Source organism: Oryza brachyantha, chromosome 11, assembly GCF_000231095.2.
Source record: "Oryza brachyantha chromosome 11, ObraRS2, whole genome shotgun sequence".
Taxonomy (NCBI): domain Eukaryota; kingdom Viridiplantae; phylum Streptophyta; class Magnoliopsida; order Poales; family Poaceae; genus Oryza; species Oryza brachyantha.
In genome coordinates this window covers 4,850,537-4,868,703 of record NC_023173.2, presented here as the reverse complement: position 1 = coordinate 4,868,703, position 18,167 = coordinate 4,850,537, and the positions used below count along the sequence as shown (strand labels likewise).

Sequence of the window (18,167 nt, the reverse complement as noted above, 5' to 3'; positions counted from 1 at the left end):
ATGTCAAATTTAGGTTAAATTGGTCAATCGTGTTGCTTTGTGAAACACCAGTGACAGGGTTATGTGTCACAGGCCGAAACTCCTATGGTTTGTATCAACATAGCACCATAATGCCCAGGGCTTTATACATTTTACCTTTTTTTTTTCACACCGGGCAAAATAGCCAAGCTTTAGTAGCTTGATTGAAGCTATGGCATCCTGCACTCTATTTCTGCAAACCCTACCTTGTCACGCCCGGATAGTCCCCTCGATGCACACATGCTCATAAGTCATAAGACCCATCTGTTTCCATCTAACTTTTTTTTTTTAAGTCCCTATCACATGGAATGTTAGAAATATTAATATATACTATTAATAAAACTCACCTTATACTCTGGACTATTTTACGAGACGAATCTATTAAGTCTAATTAATCTATGATTAGCAAATGTAATGCTATAGTAAACATTTACTAAGCATAAATTAATTAGGCTTAAAAGTAATAAAGTAGCCTTTATTTATACAATTAGTTTTGTTATTATGAATCTATATTTAATACACCTAATTAAACATCCGATGTGACGAGAACTTAAAAAAAAAAGTCCATTTATCCAAACAGCCCCTACAATACATTACACTGCATTTGCAGCAAGCCATCAGTAGCCAATTCTTTCAAGTTTCACCAGATATTCATATAGCAGAGCGGATACAGGGTACAGCCACAGATAACCTACCAGAAACTGCATTTGATTTTACAGGGTAACAACAGATGGACCTGAGATCGTTTTTAGGCACAGGTGCCACATGTCCGACATACATACTTTCCTCTTGGTTTTACTCTGTCTATGGCTTCATTTTGCTTTGCGAATTACCATAGATTCCTACGGGGATTGAATTTACTGTCTGGTACATGACAACTGAAAGCTAGACTTCTCCTATTGTTGATCAGAACAACACATGCTTAATACAACAGATGCTGCTGTTAAGAATGAACTATCTGGGGAAAATTGGTGGTTTTTTTTCTTCTTTTTTAGATGAGGGGAACAGTTTAATGATGACAACTAGTACATGACAGAGCTATAATCTATGAAGTCAAAAACTATCAAGATCTACCGGTACAACAGGTAAAACTATGGATGTACACAATGGAAAATTTTGTTTAAACCATACATCCTTCTTCACTCTAAAGATTTGAGGAGCCTGAACAAACCAGCTGCCTCTCTTATTCGCGAAAACGCAATGCAGAATGCCTGTACCTCAATGAAGAGATCTTGTACTGCAAAATATACAGTGAAAAGCATGTATCATGGACTTCAATGTACAAATGTTACACTCTTGAATCAAGAAAATACTTGTGTATCCCAAAAACCATGAGACAATTTGGTATTTCAAAATCAGCACTCTAAATTAGGAAAGTGAACACTACATGTATATATATCTATGCAAACAAAACTAGAATACTTTGATGCAAAAACTGATGTAAAATGGTGTGTTACCATTTTGCCACTCCTAGACGGCAGAGTACAAATGTTACTTCTTAGACATGATTCAAATATCAAACCTAGGAAAACCATAATCTTTTTTTTTAAAAAAAAAGGAAAAAGAGAGGGTTAATAAAATACAGGCTTATCAGGAACAAATGCTTTCTTGACTAGGTTCTAATGATTATACCAACATAATTTAAGAAGTCTGTCATTAAAAAATGGGAATTATTCGATATCTGGCATATGACAGCTAAATATAAATTCATAATTCTTCTGAACCCTTTTTATGTCTGACAAGTGGCAACCACCATACATGGATACCTCCCTATGGTATATTATTATATAGCACAGGAGCAATCATCTTATGAAACTCAGTCTTTCAGCAATCGACCGAGTTCATTACAACATGAAGGAAATTTTTTAAGACTAATCTAATCAATAAAAATGAAGAGAACTTATGCCTCTATTTTAACTTAGAGAAGCATGCAAGCTCACAGCCGTGCATGCCTGGACAAGTATTCATGAATCATGACCTATTTAGACCATTACCAAACAGAATAAACAATGCAGATAGAATTACATTAAGAGTATATACTCAGCAATTATATGTTGGTACACTCACCATTTATTATCTTGTTTCGGATGAGACTCTGTAGGAAAACACAAACTAGCCTTACTAGTCTGTTTTGCATGTATTTATCCTGCAAAACAGTGTCATACAAAACATTCTATGAACTTTCTCCATAAAGAAGAGTAATGTCAATTGCACAAATCAAGAGGTAGAATTGACATCATGAAAAATGAAAAGATTAAAACAAATCCATACTTGCTTGAATGAAACATTGTAATTATGTTGATTGGTTAAAATTTTGAATTCAGTTTTTATAAGGGATTTTCCATTTCCTTACAGTTATCACTGGTGTCATCAAAGAATAGAATTGGCATGGAGCATTTTCTTTCCTCCCAAAACAGTTTTTACAATCCCCTGATAAGAGCTAAGAACAACATACAAGATGTTTACAAATACATAAAACAGAAAGAATGGATGCCGGATCCACAAATAGTTTCACGTAGATAAATCAACCAGAACTTTACTGGGTGAAAAGTATATCAACTAGGGATAAGGTGAAAAAAATTAGTTAATTGTACGAAATCAGAAGGCTTGGTATCTAGCCCACTCAAATACTTTCGAGCTCAAGAAAAAAATATATATTTTACTGAGTGAAGTGTACCAGCAGTCCCTAAACTTATATGCATGTGCCATCTAGGTCCCTGAACTCTCAAAATGTATTTTTGGGTCCCCAAACTTGTCCGGGAGTGTCATATAGGTCCAAACGGGCTCTGACCCGCTCCATCCGCTGACGTGGCATACTACGGTGGCGCCTACCAAAAGGGAGGGAAAAGAATAAGGAGAAGAGAGATACTGACATGTGGGACCCACATGGCACACCAACACATAGGCGCCGCCGTGGCATGCCACGTCAGTGGATGGAGCGGGTCGAAGCCCATTTGGACCTATATGACACCCCTGGACAAGTTCGGGGACCTAAAAATGCATTTTGAGAGTTCAGGGACCTAGATAACACGTACACACAAGTTTAGGAACCGCTGGTGCACTTCACTCTATTTTACTTATCAACTTCGTTAAGCAACTTATATCACGAATAATGCCACTACATCCAAGATGATCGCCTTTGAATGCCTAATAAATAAAAAGAAGACTTTCACAAACCTTAATGTTTTGACATGATCGAATACAGTTTGAGATGTAGTCATGAATGAATCCTGGTGGTAAATCTACTGCAGTAGTAAGCCTGTTTACAACTTCCATTGAATGTAGGCTCATCTCCATGTGGACAAGAATGTCAAAGTAACTATGAAAGAAAAAGGTATGTGACTCAATCTGTAAAGACATTGTGAGTAGAGAAACATAGTGATCAAATAAGGAAAAATAGAACGCACGAAAATGCTAATCTACTTACGCATCCATGTCAGGTGAGTTAATCAACTTCGAAAGGACTTCAACAGCGACGAGTGGATTATGTTCCACAAGTTCCTGAAACAAGCAAATTATTGGACCACCAACATGAGCATGCAAAGGATTCAACATGTTGTCAGAAGAGTACGTACTGGGAGCTTCTGTGGTGTCATCCCACAATGATAAACTAGCTTCCAGTCTTTTGCCAATTCCACCAAAACTTGCTGCAAGTAGTTATCAAACAATTAGGTATTTATTAAGATGCATTAAAAGATGACAGTACATAAACACAGCACAGGTCATGGCCACCATAAAGAGCAACAGTTACTGAGTTACATCACACCCAGATGCTACCTATTTGGGCTGCTACAACTGTTACCGGAAATACATACTCAAATTTATTTCTGCATATTGCATATATCCTAAGGCATCACTCATATTTTTCCTTTCTTCGGATTGCCCTTAGTTCTGTCCTTTCCTTCACCAACGAAGTCATTTCGTAATTTCCATAGTTAAAAAAATGCGCTAGCATAACCTAATAAAGTATCAGATCCCTTGAAAAGGAAAAATATTTATAACTTACCTCCTACTTCACAAAATATAATATTTCCAACATAAAGCACCACGTAACGTTTCAAACAACAAAACATCTAATTGTTCCTACCGCCATTTATTTTCGTTAGGCATATTTTGATCTCAAAGGACATCAAGAGTAAGCTTTGACCATTAATCTCTTATGTTTTTCTTTTCTCGAAGAACGAAGGAGAACTGCATATCATTACATTAATAGTAGGAGCAAAGAAAACAAAGCAGCAGGCAGAAAAGATTGTACCCAAAGGACACCCAACACACACAACATTAATATTATTACAAGGCAAGAGAAGCTGCAACATGACCAGAGCCACCATCACTCTCAAGAGGCCTATATGAGCAGGTTTTGCCATTTTCGGGGCCTTTTGCTCCAGCCATACACCACAAAGCTCCTCATTTGTTGCTGCCTGAGCCACCAAGTTAACTGCGGGAGTAGCGCCATTAAAACACAGCCACCTCTGTGCTTAACAATTCCCACACAACAAGTGTGATGAGAGAATGCAGACCTTTCTGAAGAACCTTTGGTTAATTTCTCTTATGAAAAAGGCAACATACCCCTAAAACTATGGTTGAACGTCTAACTAGCACAATAATCCTCAATTGTGCAAACTCCCAAAACTATGTCCAACATGTGTGCTACTGAGAGTATTTTGATTTGCATGTTCAACACGTGTGCTAGAGAGTATTTTTAAGCTGTATGACACATGTGCTACATAGGCAAAACCATCCAATGGGTATGCCACTTGGACAAAAACCATAGCTTTACATTCCAACTCAAAGTACTCTCATCGACAACAAGCACAATAATAGCATGTCATAACAATTCACAATCAGTCAAACTCAAGCATAGAGGATTGACGAAGTGCCAACGTGTCAACCTAATTAGCCAAAAAATGCTCCATTTAAGGTAGACTTCAGTTTTCAAGTTTGAGATGCTATGTAGACTTCCATTCAAAATCAGTAACTTATCACAACATTGTTCACTTAACTTGTGTTATCAACAATTATTTGTAAATATATTATATACGTAAAAATCTTGGTACAATCACAATTAATTATGACGACACCATCTGAATTATGTTGACATCTTATATTACCATTTGTCAAGAGCCCAAAACTCAGGTGCTTCCTCCAAACAAATATTCCATTTTCTGCACCACATTTGGATATTCAACCCAACCCACCAAAGTATGTATATTAAAATCTTCTATGATGTGGATAAGAAAATCAAGTCTATCCACGACTTACACACAAAAAGTTGTGTTTGTAAAGTTCCGCTCAAGTAGTCTTTTTAAAACATGGTATGCCAACTACTACACATGTTACACACATTGCACAAAACACATGGGACCCACTAGAGATGTTGCTACAATTGATGGGCACTGCCCATTGATGCAAGAGGGAGGCTACCAATTAGTAGCAAGTGAAAGGGGCCAAAATACACTAGCGAAGTGCCTATTGGATACCTCAAGTACATGGCTGTGATGTATTATGATTTATGATAAGCTAACAACATCTGAAGAATGGACTTATATGGGTAGCACAATGGTTGGATGCAATGGGTGTAACCGCATCAAAATGATGGTGAAAGCCAAGGTACGTGAAAAAACCATGACCTGCTAAAAGGGTCAGGTGTTGATGTTGGGATTTGTATTGTTTCCTCAATCATTTGACTTGCCTACTCCTAATGATATTAAAAGTACATGCATAGGAACTCTTATCTTATGTGATGTTAAATTTTATCCTTAAAAAATGATTTTAAAATCGAGTGCGCTTTATTTGATGACATTGCACACATGGCTCGTGGTACATATACTTCTAAACCCTAGTCCCCACTTGCACAATAACTATCCTTCTTTCACATGCAAAATCATGTGATAGTTAGCTTTAAGATGTGGTTGGACTATTGGAGTCTCATTACCAAATAAACCTTCTCAAAATCATGGTCCTAAGAAGAATTATTTTATTGTGTTCATGTGATTAGAATAATCCTTTGAATCAATCATGGTACAATAGTATCTCAAAACCATGGAATATTAGGATGGCTTGACCCAAGGCACGGGTATTCACGATCCTAGCAACATTTGAGCAAGTGATATAGCATTGTACAGGCTTGCTATCAACAACAAATGCTAACTTCAACATGCCATCGAATTTAACATGCTTAGAATGATTATTGAACAAATTTGATGGAGTAGACACGTGTGTTCACTTTTCTAAGGCCCTCTTTGGAACACAAGATAAGCAAAAGAAAGAGACCGTAAAAATGCCAAAAAAAAAAAAGAGATGGCATGTTACTATAATCCTATAGGAACACAAAAAACGAGGAAAAAGTAATACGTATGGTAGCACCACTTGAAAAGAACTAAGCAAAGGAAAGTTTCCAAGAGGTTGGAACTCTTTCTGTTAGGTAAAGAGGTCGGACATTTGGCTTATTTTCTCGTTTCCTACAAACCAAATGGGTTTATAGGAAAATATCCTTAGGAAATTGTATCCTCCAGCCAACCATCCATTCCAAAACAGGCCTAAAGAGGTGAAACACCATGAGGACACTAAGTGTTCCATTAACCGATATTATTGTCGTCGATCTTGATCAATTCTCAATGGCCAATTGTGGACTCTTTTTTTCCCAATTTCTAGAGTTGTTCCAAATAATGTTGTGCTACATTGCGAAATCTAGTAAGGCAAGGTATACTATTCCATCCATCGCACAAAGGGTTGGTTTTTAGCGATTCATAGATAGATTAGTGGTATCAAGAAATGACCTACGTGCCCCTAATTGATCATACTAGCTGTAATTCCTAGGTATTGATTGGGTGGTGTCATTTGGTTAGCCAGAGCACATTACTTGTGCATGCATTGGCCAGAAAAGAAAAAACAATCTCCACACAAGGGAACCCATTAATCACATCCAAATTTAGAATATAAAAAAATACACTTTAGGCTAAAAAGAGTAGCTATTAGTGTTCACCTACTTGGGCAACTAGCCCAACTAGTCACCGAATAATCGATGGTTAGTGGCAGGGCCACTAGTTAGTTTGACTGACTACGACTAGTTGGTACTAGTCAATGGTTTTAATTGGTGACTACTCAATTAGGCAGATCAAAAGGAGATAGAAATTAGTGCCAAATGAAATTTGTATGCCCAAATTGACGGGCTAAGGTGGCTATGGTACCCCCCAAAACCAACAACCCCCCCAAAACCAACAACCCCCCCAAAACCCGCCAAAAAAATCATCTGTAGCTTGTCCATCTCCCTCTTTCTAATCCTATGTCACCAGGCATTGACATCGCACCATGCTCGCCATGCACAATGCAAGCTTCGCGTCCTCAAAATATACTGTGGACCATATTGAAGAAATCAACTACCTAGTTGTGTATAGAAATCAATTTATAGCCATATTGAGCCTCCAACTAGTTGGCTAGTTAGCCTAGTCACCAATCAGTGGATCACCTACTAGGATTTTGCATTTATGCTATCGTGGTTTTCCAAACAATAGCTATTACAACCAAAAATATAAGTAACAATTATTTTAAATAGCTCCCTACGAAACAGGTGTAAAGTTTGTAGTGGTAATGTGGGATCACACAAGGTAGAGACAAAGCTGGACCATACAAGGTATAGTCTAGGTTAAAGATTAACATGATGTGAACACAACTAAGTTATAAAGGCAGCACATATTGGTTCGAAACTAGTCAACGAACTGGCACATGAGAGTCCAAGGGGGTGAACAATGGTTGTAACCGTAATCACACTTAAACCAAGTGTTTTGACCTCAACAGAGGATGTCCTTTGTCCTACCATCATGGCTCAAGGCTACATATTTAAGAGGATATAATAGTTTGGTAAACAAGCTTAATAGTCTTCTAAAGAATGGTCTCATATTGTTGAGCGTCAAATAATTTTGCTACTTTAACCAAAAAGAGTACGAGATTTGTGAACATAGTATCAAATCCTTTCGTAAATACAAATTAGTGTGGTGTCATGGCCCTATGGGTGGGCGCTTTTCACCACCTTTCCACCTTCGCCTGAAGTAGGTCTTGCCAGAATACCTCTTAAAAGGTGGATCTATACATGTCTGTTATAAAATATATGCTGAATATTAGCATTTCACAACAATAATAATGATTGGCGCACTAGGATATTTCCCATAATTGACTAGATATAAGCATAGAGTATAGACCATACACTAAAATCATCAAGAAGATATTAGTGCCAAAAATGCAACGCAACAGTGTAACGAATAGGTTGCCCTAGTGTTGTTGATTTAGACTAGTGAGTGTATTATTTTCTAAATTGTTACAAGCATATGGCACAGATATATCAAAAATTTCACTACCAACCCACGTTTTATAGTAATTTTTTAGAATATTGACATGTGAAGCTTATAACATATACCATTTCCATTTTAGTACAATATTTATAAATCATTACATTGTATGACATGTTCAGGGGGATGCCATGTGGTATTAATGGCTTGATGTTCAAGAGGGCTACCACCGATGGAAATGGTATAAGTATTTATAAATCATGACATGAAAATAGCTACAACACCAAGCCTATTGTTGAATTGCCACATAGGCACCACCTAGAGTTCACTTTCAGAACACTAGCTGTTAGGTCACCACGAAGAGACGGCCATCAAAGGCCTATGCGAAATTCATCGCTTCTATTAGTTATGTTGGTTTCTAGATCTCCGCATTGATCATATATTTCCATTACAACCAAAGATCAGAGTGATAAAGCAATGCCAAGAAGCATATCTAATAGTCTTCTATGGGCGTGCTCTATTGGAGCCCCGCATTACACAAAGCATGCCACCAAAGAGATGTAGCTAGCCAACTAACCTATGACCATTCACTACCCCAAAAGAACTACTCGTAGTGATTAAACCATGAGTGTACCATCTTCCCCATCGAAGGTGGGAAATTCCAATTTATTGAGGTGCAAACTTAATATTAACAATCATCTACCATGACCTACCTTGAATCTTGCCTTCGTAGGCAACTGGTAGGTCACTGACACTTAGCAATTTTTGCGCACCCTCTAGCCCTCCTAATGTTGATGTCGAGTCACTTTTGAACCCCTTTATCCTTCTCCAAGGCCACAACCCAAGCTTGCACCGCCTAGAAATTGGGGTGTGCTTGTAGAATTCCTTGCTCAATATCGCCAAGAAAGGATCAAAATTCTTCACGAGCTTTCACTTGCGAAATAGCACATCCTTAAAGCAATCTTCCAATCCTATAGTTCCCATGAAGCTCTACTACCAAGTTTTTAGGTTTCTAGAGCCAGCAAACCCTAACCCGTACAACAAATGGGGATAGAGAGGAGAGGATAATAGGTTGTATCATCTCCAACCAACAAATTGATCATCACTAAAGGCTAAAATCACCTGACCCCATGGTTCCAGAAGGCGCTAGGTGCCAGTCAAGCGGCTACGCCTAGGTCAGACCAACTAATCAAAACCAAGAAATTAGCAAGCATAAAATTAGACAATATAACACCAAAATAGCAACACAAAAACACCCAAGGTAGGTTAGCCACCTAATGCACCATCTATTCCTAATCACAATGGCTACCCAATTCATAGAGCCCAATAGGTGCCTAGGCTCTGGCTAACACCGACTTTTAGAACATTGCCTAACTCTCTCCGACATGGACTCAACCAAACTAATTCCAACTCAACATAAGGAAATGGGATAATAGAAATTAGAAAATAGATTATATTGTTTCTTATTTCCTAACAAATCATCAATAAGGGCTTTCAAAGTCTAGCTTTCTCCATCTTGGACTCGACCAACTGACTCCAATCCATGTAACCAATCAAATCTTTAACAAATTAGATCATTGGCAACCTAACCTTAATACACCTTTTTAATGGCATCCTACATAATAAGCTAGGATAACTATCTAGTATGCCCTTAATATTAGACTCAATTGCATCTTATAACCATCACCCAATCCACATGTTTATACTATCTCCATGTCTTGCTCAATGGTGAGGAAGGTTTGAAAGAAGTTATGCAGATTAGAGGTATGTATATGTTGTGGGCTTCCATGTAGTGATGGCACAATGGGGCCATCCCCCACAAAGGGGATTACCCCGTCCATCACTATGTTGCAACACTGTCACCAATGTTTGGGGAGTCACTAGAACGAGCGAGGTTGAGTAGAAGTAAAAGGGTTTTTACTTGGCCTACAGTTGGGAGGGAACACCCCATTGGGCGTAAATAATTCCAGGTGCATAGCAAAATTGGGTAGGTGTTCAAATAAACACACCACATGCATGCAAAAGCATGGTGTACCAACAATAGGCTACGATTTTTGTTGAGGCTTGAAGACCATGCATAATGCATTCCCACAATCCCATTTAATACATAAGCATGTACACCTAGAATGGTGTTTTAAATCATAGCAATTTTGGAGGTTCAATGTTAAGCTCCAGCATGTTAAATCATGGTATTGTTAAAAACCTTTTGGGGACCATTCTACAAACCCACAAAAATAACCGTTTAAACCCTAGCTTAGAAAATTAGGTAAACTAGTGACAACTGATGTGGTTCAGCCTAAGATGAGTGCACAACCATGCTTCCTGTAAATCATAATAAACTTAGTGTTGAACTAGCAGGATTTAGGGGAAAAAAGGTGACAACTGATGTGGTTCAGCCTAAGATGAGGGCACAACCATGCTTCCTGTAAATCATAATAAACTCAGTGTTGTACTAGCAGGATTTAGTGGGAAAACAGGATACTATCATAGGTTGAACTATCATAGGTTGAACGGTTGAACCTATGAGACCTTAAAATGACATAAGAGGGCTCCCTTGAACAAAAAGAAATAGCTCAGACTGGTAATATTATATGCAATTTTCCTATAAGCTATCTAGCAAAATTGAAAATGTAGACATGTTACACATAAATGAAATAGCATTAATAATGCGCATCACAAAAAAAAATATTCAAAGTTTACCAAAAAATAGGGAATCCTAGCAACGAATTTGAAAATAGTAGTGTTTCTTTAAGAAAAAGGTGAAAAAATTATCAGCTTAGTTAAAAACTCAATATCAAGATATCCATTTGAGAATAAGAATAGATGATAACCTCCTGTTGGGCAAGTGAAAGTGGTCCTTTGGAAGCTTTTCCAACTAAATCTCGGATCGCAGCCCCTCGACTAGTATCAGCACACATGCTACTATCCCACAATAACTCATGGTTGTTGTCTAGGTTCAGCCACTGTAGCTGCACATTCATCAAGAGGTACATTTAAATTAAGAAATACAGGTACTATGAAGCATGAAGCGATAACTCTTAGCCAATAATCTTACCTCCCCTTCAAGTATTTCAAGTCTTGGAGGAGGAGGTCGTATCCACTGAGGACCAATTCCGTTGAGTGATGTTTGTTGAAGTAAAGTAGTCACCAAATTATCTCTATTTGATTTTGGTTGTGATACCCTAGAAATAATGAGATGAACTTAATTAACAATCAGACCAAAAGAGAATAATGACTACACCCTAGGGGTATCCATCACACTGCAAGGAGAGCGAAGTTGAGTCTATGTACTCTGATGGATCAGTGCAGATTTGAGAAACATCTGGATCGAGAATAGCACTTCTAACAGTAGAAGCTCCGAAACTACCAGTACATGACTGGGCTTCCACCTCACTGCAGGAATATTGGCTTTCAAGCTGCTCCCTGGTGAGCAAGACCTACAGAACAGACACCATTGGAACAAATAACATCCTACATTATATCGAATGTGTACAATCAATTTCATAATTATATGACAGAACAATCATCTAACCTGAGATGCATAAACAGACTCCTCCAAGCAATCTGCAGCAGAATGCCTCAGAATCTGAAAATAGAAAATAATCATACCAATGCCAAATATGCCCCATAACAAATATACAAAAAGAGAATGAGCTCATATACATAGTAAAACGTGGAGTTATATTTGTTGATCTATGCAAGCAAGGTAACAGGAAAACTATGGCCTTGTACAAAAAATACAATGAGACCTCTAAACAACATTGTTGGTATTGTGATCCTAGGAAACATGTATCTGTCTTAATATGATCTCCATTCTAGCATCACATCAAAGGAGTTACAATTCGTGTTGAAAGGTCCACTTTACCTACTAATTCGGTGCCAACCATTTCTTTCATATTATGATTAGAAAAGCCCACTTTACTCCCTGAACAATTAACCACATGAACTTGTTTTACCTTCTATTACTTGGCTATGGAAGTTTCTGAACTTTTAAAGGAATGTCATATGATTGTATATCCATTCCCATGGTACAATGCCTTTGCCATACCTTTAGGGCTCTAAGTATGTGGCTCTGCCTAGACATTTTTTGCCTTCTAATACCTAATTTTAAAGCTTGTCATTTTTTAAAGGAATAACATATGGTCGTGTCCCCATTCCTGCCATACCTCTAGGCATGTAAACATGATTGAAATTTCCAACCAAACTGATACTGTTTCCATACAAAAATATAAAAATGATATATTTTTTGATCATTTCAATTCTAAAATTTGTATTCTAAATTTCTGCCAGTGTCGTATTGAAGTCACCACTAAATAATTAAATTCACAAATATGAAAAACTCCTAGGTCCTGACCACTTCCGGAAAAATAATATAAAAATGGTACCGTTTCCAACCATTTGATCCCTACATACTTCAGGGCTTATTTAACCTATGCATGTCAAATTTACTTATAAATCATATAGTTAAGCAAGAAGTCACAGAGCATAACAAATACCTCCCTATTGTTGTCCCCATTAGTGGAATTTAACAGAAGTTGGAGAAACACCCGTTCCGGTTTATCAGAGGTTTCATCACAAGCAGCCTATCAGAAATAAAACAAGGTGGTGTAAGTTACAAAGCATTATCGAGAAATTAAATAACAGAGTAAAGTACATGGCCGATCCTTAAACTTGTGGCGCGGTACTACTTAGTCCATAAACTTAGAAAATACACGTTTAGGTCCATGAACTTGTTTTAATGTACCATCCAGGTCCATGAACTTGTTTTAATGTACCATCCAGGTCCATAAACTTATTTTAATGTACCATCTAGGTCCATGATTTTAGACGTTAAAACAAGTTTATGGATCTAAACGTACATTTTCTATGTTTATGGACCTAAGTGGTACCGCACCATAAGTTTAAGGACCGGCCATGTACTTTACTCTAAATAACATTTAAAGGATCATAGACTCTTGAAATGGACAGAATCATACTGTTACGATGATAAATAAGTGCAATAAAAACAATTAACTGGTTCTTGCTAAGCAAAAAACCCTATCATTCTGATGGAAACCAGGAATAAGATTATCAACTTCATTAATTGGCAAACATATTGCTAGTCAATTGGCATAACATTGTGTGTCTAAACTTGACACACTATGGAACAGCACCACCATGCTTAAGAAAAAGTCACACAGAACCAACCATCCATATATGACAACATATTTTGTAGAAGGACAGATGGAGAGGAAGACAGGAAGGGTATGCATGTAGTCATGCACTAACTGCAAGCAACCTACTAGGTGTAAAAACATTAACCCTTTCAACAGCAATCAAACAACCAAAAGAAAGATTAGAAAACATGGGGCTGAGAACACATTATGGTTACGCATTGCTCGGACATTAGCAAACAACTTAAAACTAACAGTTGTATGTACGCTGGGAGAATGACATCTGAAAACTAGTAACAGAATAAGCAGTGGAAATTAACATGTGTGTGTATGTTGCAGGATTTACGCCTGCCTCATCATTGATGACCTGACATTGTAGGTCTTATGTGTTTTAGTGTAATGTATATATCTTATTTCATGCACTTTCCTGGCCAAGCTTCAATGTTGTATCAGCACCAACCAGTTTTGTGTGTTTATGAAGAAACGGAAGTGTAAGATGCAGGAAAAAGATATTAAATACTCACAGCAAGCCATCCAACTCATCCACCTATGTTCCATGAAAGTGACTATTAAAAATGCAGAAAAGACTCCTTCGATGCCCCGAAAATATAAATTATCCTCCAGCAGATTTTATGTTTATCCCAAAAAAAAAAATTTACATGGCTCACCCCCCTTGCCTCTTTTTTCCTCGATATTCACGTACACCACCCCTGAGAGTGCACAGGGTTGTGGCTGCCTCCTCAGCACCTATGCTTGGTCATACTTTTCATCAGAAATTCACATTGGAATGAGACCCAATTCCAACTATGTAGGGACCCAATTTGGCTCTAAGTATCATATAAGAATGATGTCTAAAGGGTATGACAACTAAGAACAAAGACAAGGCTCATCCCGAGCACAATTGAGGTGCACAATATTGGCTGGACTAGAGCTCAGGCATACATCTTAACAAAGATGATGACATGGTATAAACCAACCAAGTGATAACAGTACAACGGTATAGTGGCCCTCAAGATCTCCCCAATGTGCTCACAAATCATAATTATTAAACCATTTCATTATAAAGCTCTCCACCTGGTGCTGTGTGAAAAGGAAACAAAACATAGTGTTTCGTGTTACTTATGGCACTAAACCTGGTATTTTTGTGAAATTTTCCCTTTCCTAAAATATTGCTGTGTTGATGCACTAAGATCAGTGGAACAGATAGTAGTCGACAAACTATGGAAGAATTGTGCCCTGGTTCACTTGAGACATGGAACTCAACACAGAGATTGGACAGGCAAGTGGAACTATTCATGAAAAATTGACAAGAATGAAAACGGAGCAGACAGAAATCACAATTATTAGTAAATTTATCAATTTCATTCTTTTATTCAATGGAATAAAAAGGATAAACATGACCAATTCAAACTACGAGCACACACTAATGAAGCCTGTAAAACCCTTATGGCCCAAAAAACTGAAAAATTAAAAGGTCACAAGTCACAACTTACATGTATTAATAGAGGAACAAAGGGATTTTCCAACTGTGAGGAATAACCTTGATGAAGAATTGCAAATGCAATTAAACGCTCAGCTGGTCGAAGCATCTTCTTGTCCTGTAAAAAGGCAATAGTAGTATAAAGTTAAGGTGTTATTTTCATTATCCTATACCGAGAGAAATGAAAGACGATTGCCAAAAATCATGCTGCATGTACAAGGATTAGACAAAAAGATCCTTAACAGAAGAATAATATGGAGAAACTCCAGTTACAAATAATCAATCATTAAGGAACACAGCATTTGTCAAGTCTTTCAAATAGTGCAATCATATATATCACTGAAACAACGCAATGGTGTCAAACTGTTAATTGCTGGGAACAGAGAAATCATAATTATCATTCGTGCATTTATTCGAGAGGAACTCTATCCTTTCTGTATATCATTCTCCAAACATCAAAACCTTTTGAAAGATCAGACAAAATGAGACATTTTACCATCAAGAAAACTTTTTGGGAACACATTGCCATATGAAAATTTAAACCAAGAATTTACAACAGCCTACTTGCAGAAAGAAAAGACCTTGTAAAGATTTTAGCCATTTTCATGGCTAGCGGTGCACTAAGAAAATATAATGCAGAATAGAATGGTATTTTCAAGAAAAACGATCAAAACAGGATAAAAAATCTGCATATCAATCCATATTGAATGAAAGCATTTTGCAAGACAAATCCAATGAAAGTATTTTTATTACTCCATACCAATGCACGTTTACATATATAGGTGATCAGAGTTTCAAAAGGTTTTTTGGAGAAATGTCAGAAATAATTGACCACACAGATTCCACCATGACGTAGACTTTGATGTTTTGGGGAGGGGGACAGGGGGGATAAGAATCAGTGATGATGTGTGGAAACAAAATCGATTGAACACAGACTCCTACAACTAGAATTATCATTCTCAAAGGGGAAAAAGGAAATAAATAAATGATGTTGAGTCCTGACGTCGAACGCCAATAAAAAGGAAGTAAATGTGTCGATGTTATGGGCATCAGTACTATAGCATGAGCAGTAGCAACGTCCATAAACAGTGAAGTAATCAAATCATCCACGTATTCATTTGTGGTTCATTAAATCAACAAACAACAGATGCATCCAAATTATAATCACTGGGAGGAAAACTGATTTCTACCATGAGCTATATAAAAAAGTGGCACCTCTGTGACATTTTAACCATATATTATACACTGTTTAATTTATTCGAAGCGATGAAACCTTGCAGAGCTAATAGCAAGTACACACTAAAACAGTTCGACAGGTCAGGTAGGAGGGGTAACATAGGGGATAAGAGACAGAGCATATGGGCAAAATGGGAAGAATTCCATATGGCAGGACGGACGAATGAGAGTTAGCATAAGTCCTATCTATTGTGGACATTGTACAGAAAGCCCCACTACTGTAAAGAAATTTCTTTTACAATATAAGAAATGGACAGAATTAACAGGGGCATCATTGATTTTAAATCTCAAGTATTATAGATCGCAAATCCGTTTCAACAACACAAATCTCATAAATATACGAACAAATTTATTTGGACTTCTACTCATTCTCAGCTAAAACATGTATTCCGTAGAACATTATACTCTTGTAAAATCAAATAAAAATGTTAGTTTATAGACTGAACCTAACAAATCTGTCAATCAACTTGAAGCCTAAATTCAGAATACAAAATCTCATATGGACAGTTAAAACAGTAACAAAAAACTAATGTAGCTAGCAGCAACTATTTATCCTGTAATAACAGTGGCCTGAGCAACAGTAAAAACGCACGCTCTACACTCACTAACAAATCCATCCCAGCACATAGAGCCTGACCGATTTTGACCGCAACCCACAGTAAGACCAAGGAAACCACAAAAATAGCAAGAACAGCGCTCTGTTGGGCATGCAACTGCACCATGAAAATAAGACAGCGAGAGACAGATGATCAAGCTTGGTAACACCAAAAACTTCATCTAGACACCACCATATCTGCTGGTTCACTGTAAAATCTAAAAACCATCGGTACAAACAATGTGGCTAGTTCTCAAGCAGCTAAAAGAACGGATGCAGCCAGTCTCTAACCAAAACGCAATCCTTACATTCTTTGCGCTAAACATCAGTATCCGCACGCCAATAGAACCCAATAAAACCTAAAAATTCAGAAACTAAGACCACAAGACTAAGCCCATACCCCCAAAACCCCGCAAGAAATCGATTTTTCCAACAGAACCATTTCCCAATCCATCCGCGCTCAAAACCAAATGCTCTTCCCCAAGGGGCAGTCCAAAACCAGCACACCTGTCAATCAACAACACGCCCCCAAGAACCCCACAAAAACCTAAGCGCCCCTCCACCATCCAACCGCACGGGCGGACGCGCGAGCGAGGAGAATCCAGGGCGGGGCGGGGCGGGGCGGAACCGGAGCAGCGCACCTTGAGGACGAAGTTTATCGCGGCGCCGAAGCGGACGCGGCGGTCGGGCGGGATGCGGGTGAGGAAGTCCGCCACGACGTCCTCGAGCGGGCGCTTGACCCCGGAGACCAGGCCGAGGAGGTCGGCGCACTCGGCGGGCCGCATGGTCCCCCTGAGCACGGGCACGCCGGGGGGGTCCCGCGGCGCCGGCGGCGCCGGCGCCGCCGGCGAGAGGCCGGCGTCCTTCTTAGGCGACATGGCCGGAGGCGGCGGATTGGGGGTGGGGGGAGTGTGAAATGGTTCGAGTGCTCGACTGGAGAGGGGGCTTTGCGAGGGGGATTTTATTGGGCTTTAATTTGGTTTTGGATTTGGATTTTAGACGGATGGATGGATGGGAAACGATTTGGTTCAAATTTGGCTGCTTTGGTTCGGTTTGCCTGGAAATCTGGGGCGGTTCGAAATGACTTGTTAATTTAGGCAAGGTTTGAATGAGCAATAGTAATTAATTTAGCATGTTAATCTGACAACTGAGGTGCACTACTAGCTGAATACAAATAAAGAAATATTTAAGTATTTGTGATTTGGCACTCTTAATAGGCAGTTTAATTCGTATATCTATGTCATACAGGTTTAGGACCCACATGTGATAGATACATAGAGTGTATAAACACGTGATTGTAGCGGTAGCAAAAAAATTAAATACCATATAATCTTTAAATCATGATAACTGGCATGCATTCATGCTAAGGTGTCTCTGATTATCTTTTTTAATACTATATC

The 18,167-nt window shown here is 38.2% G+C and overlaps 1 protein-coding gene across 1 annotated transcript; it reads right to left on the bottom strand.

Annotated features, from left to right (window-relative positions):
* Positions 1 to 897: 897 nt before the first annotated feature.
* LOC102706328 (CCR4-NOT transcription complex subunit 11-like) lies at positions 898 to 17,689 on the bottom strand. The gene is made up of 12 exons (XM_006662782.3): positions 17,409 to 17,689; positions 14,950 to 15,054; positions 12,800 to 12,886; positions 11,836 to 11,889; positions 11,595 to 11,740; positions 11,359 to 11,485; positions 11,135 to 11,272; positions 3,594 to 3,665; positions 3,446 to 3,519; positions 3,196 to 3,337; positions 2,086 to 2,164; positions 898 to 1,255 (listed from the first exon to the last, which is right to left on the bottom strand). The coding sequence occupies exons 1-12, from the start codon at positions 17,643 to 17,645 to the stop codon at positions 1,158 to 1,160; spliced, it is 1,359 nt and encodes a 452-aa protein (XP_006662845.3). The 5' UTR covers positions 17,646 to 17,689; the 3' UTR covers positions 898 to 1,157.
* Positions 17,690 to 18,167: the final 478 nt, after the last annotated feature.

Coding starts and splice junctions, on each gene's coding strand:
- LOC102706328 (XM_006662782.3), bottom strand. CDS start 17,645: ATGTCGCCTAAGAAGGACGCCGGCCTCTCGCCGGCGGCGCCGGCGCCG. Junction 3,338..3,445: donor AACTCACCTGACATGGATGC/GTAAGTAGATTA, acceptor TTTCTTTCATAG/TTACTTTGACATTCTTGTCC. Junction 1,256..2,085: donor CCGAAACAAGATAATAAATG/GTGAGTGTACCA, acceptor TATATTTTGCAG/TACAAGATCTCTTCATTGAG.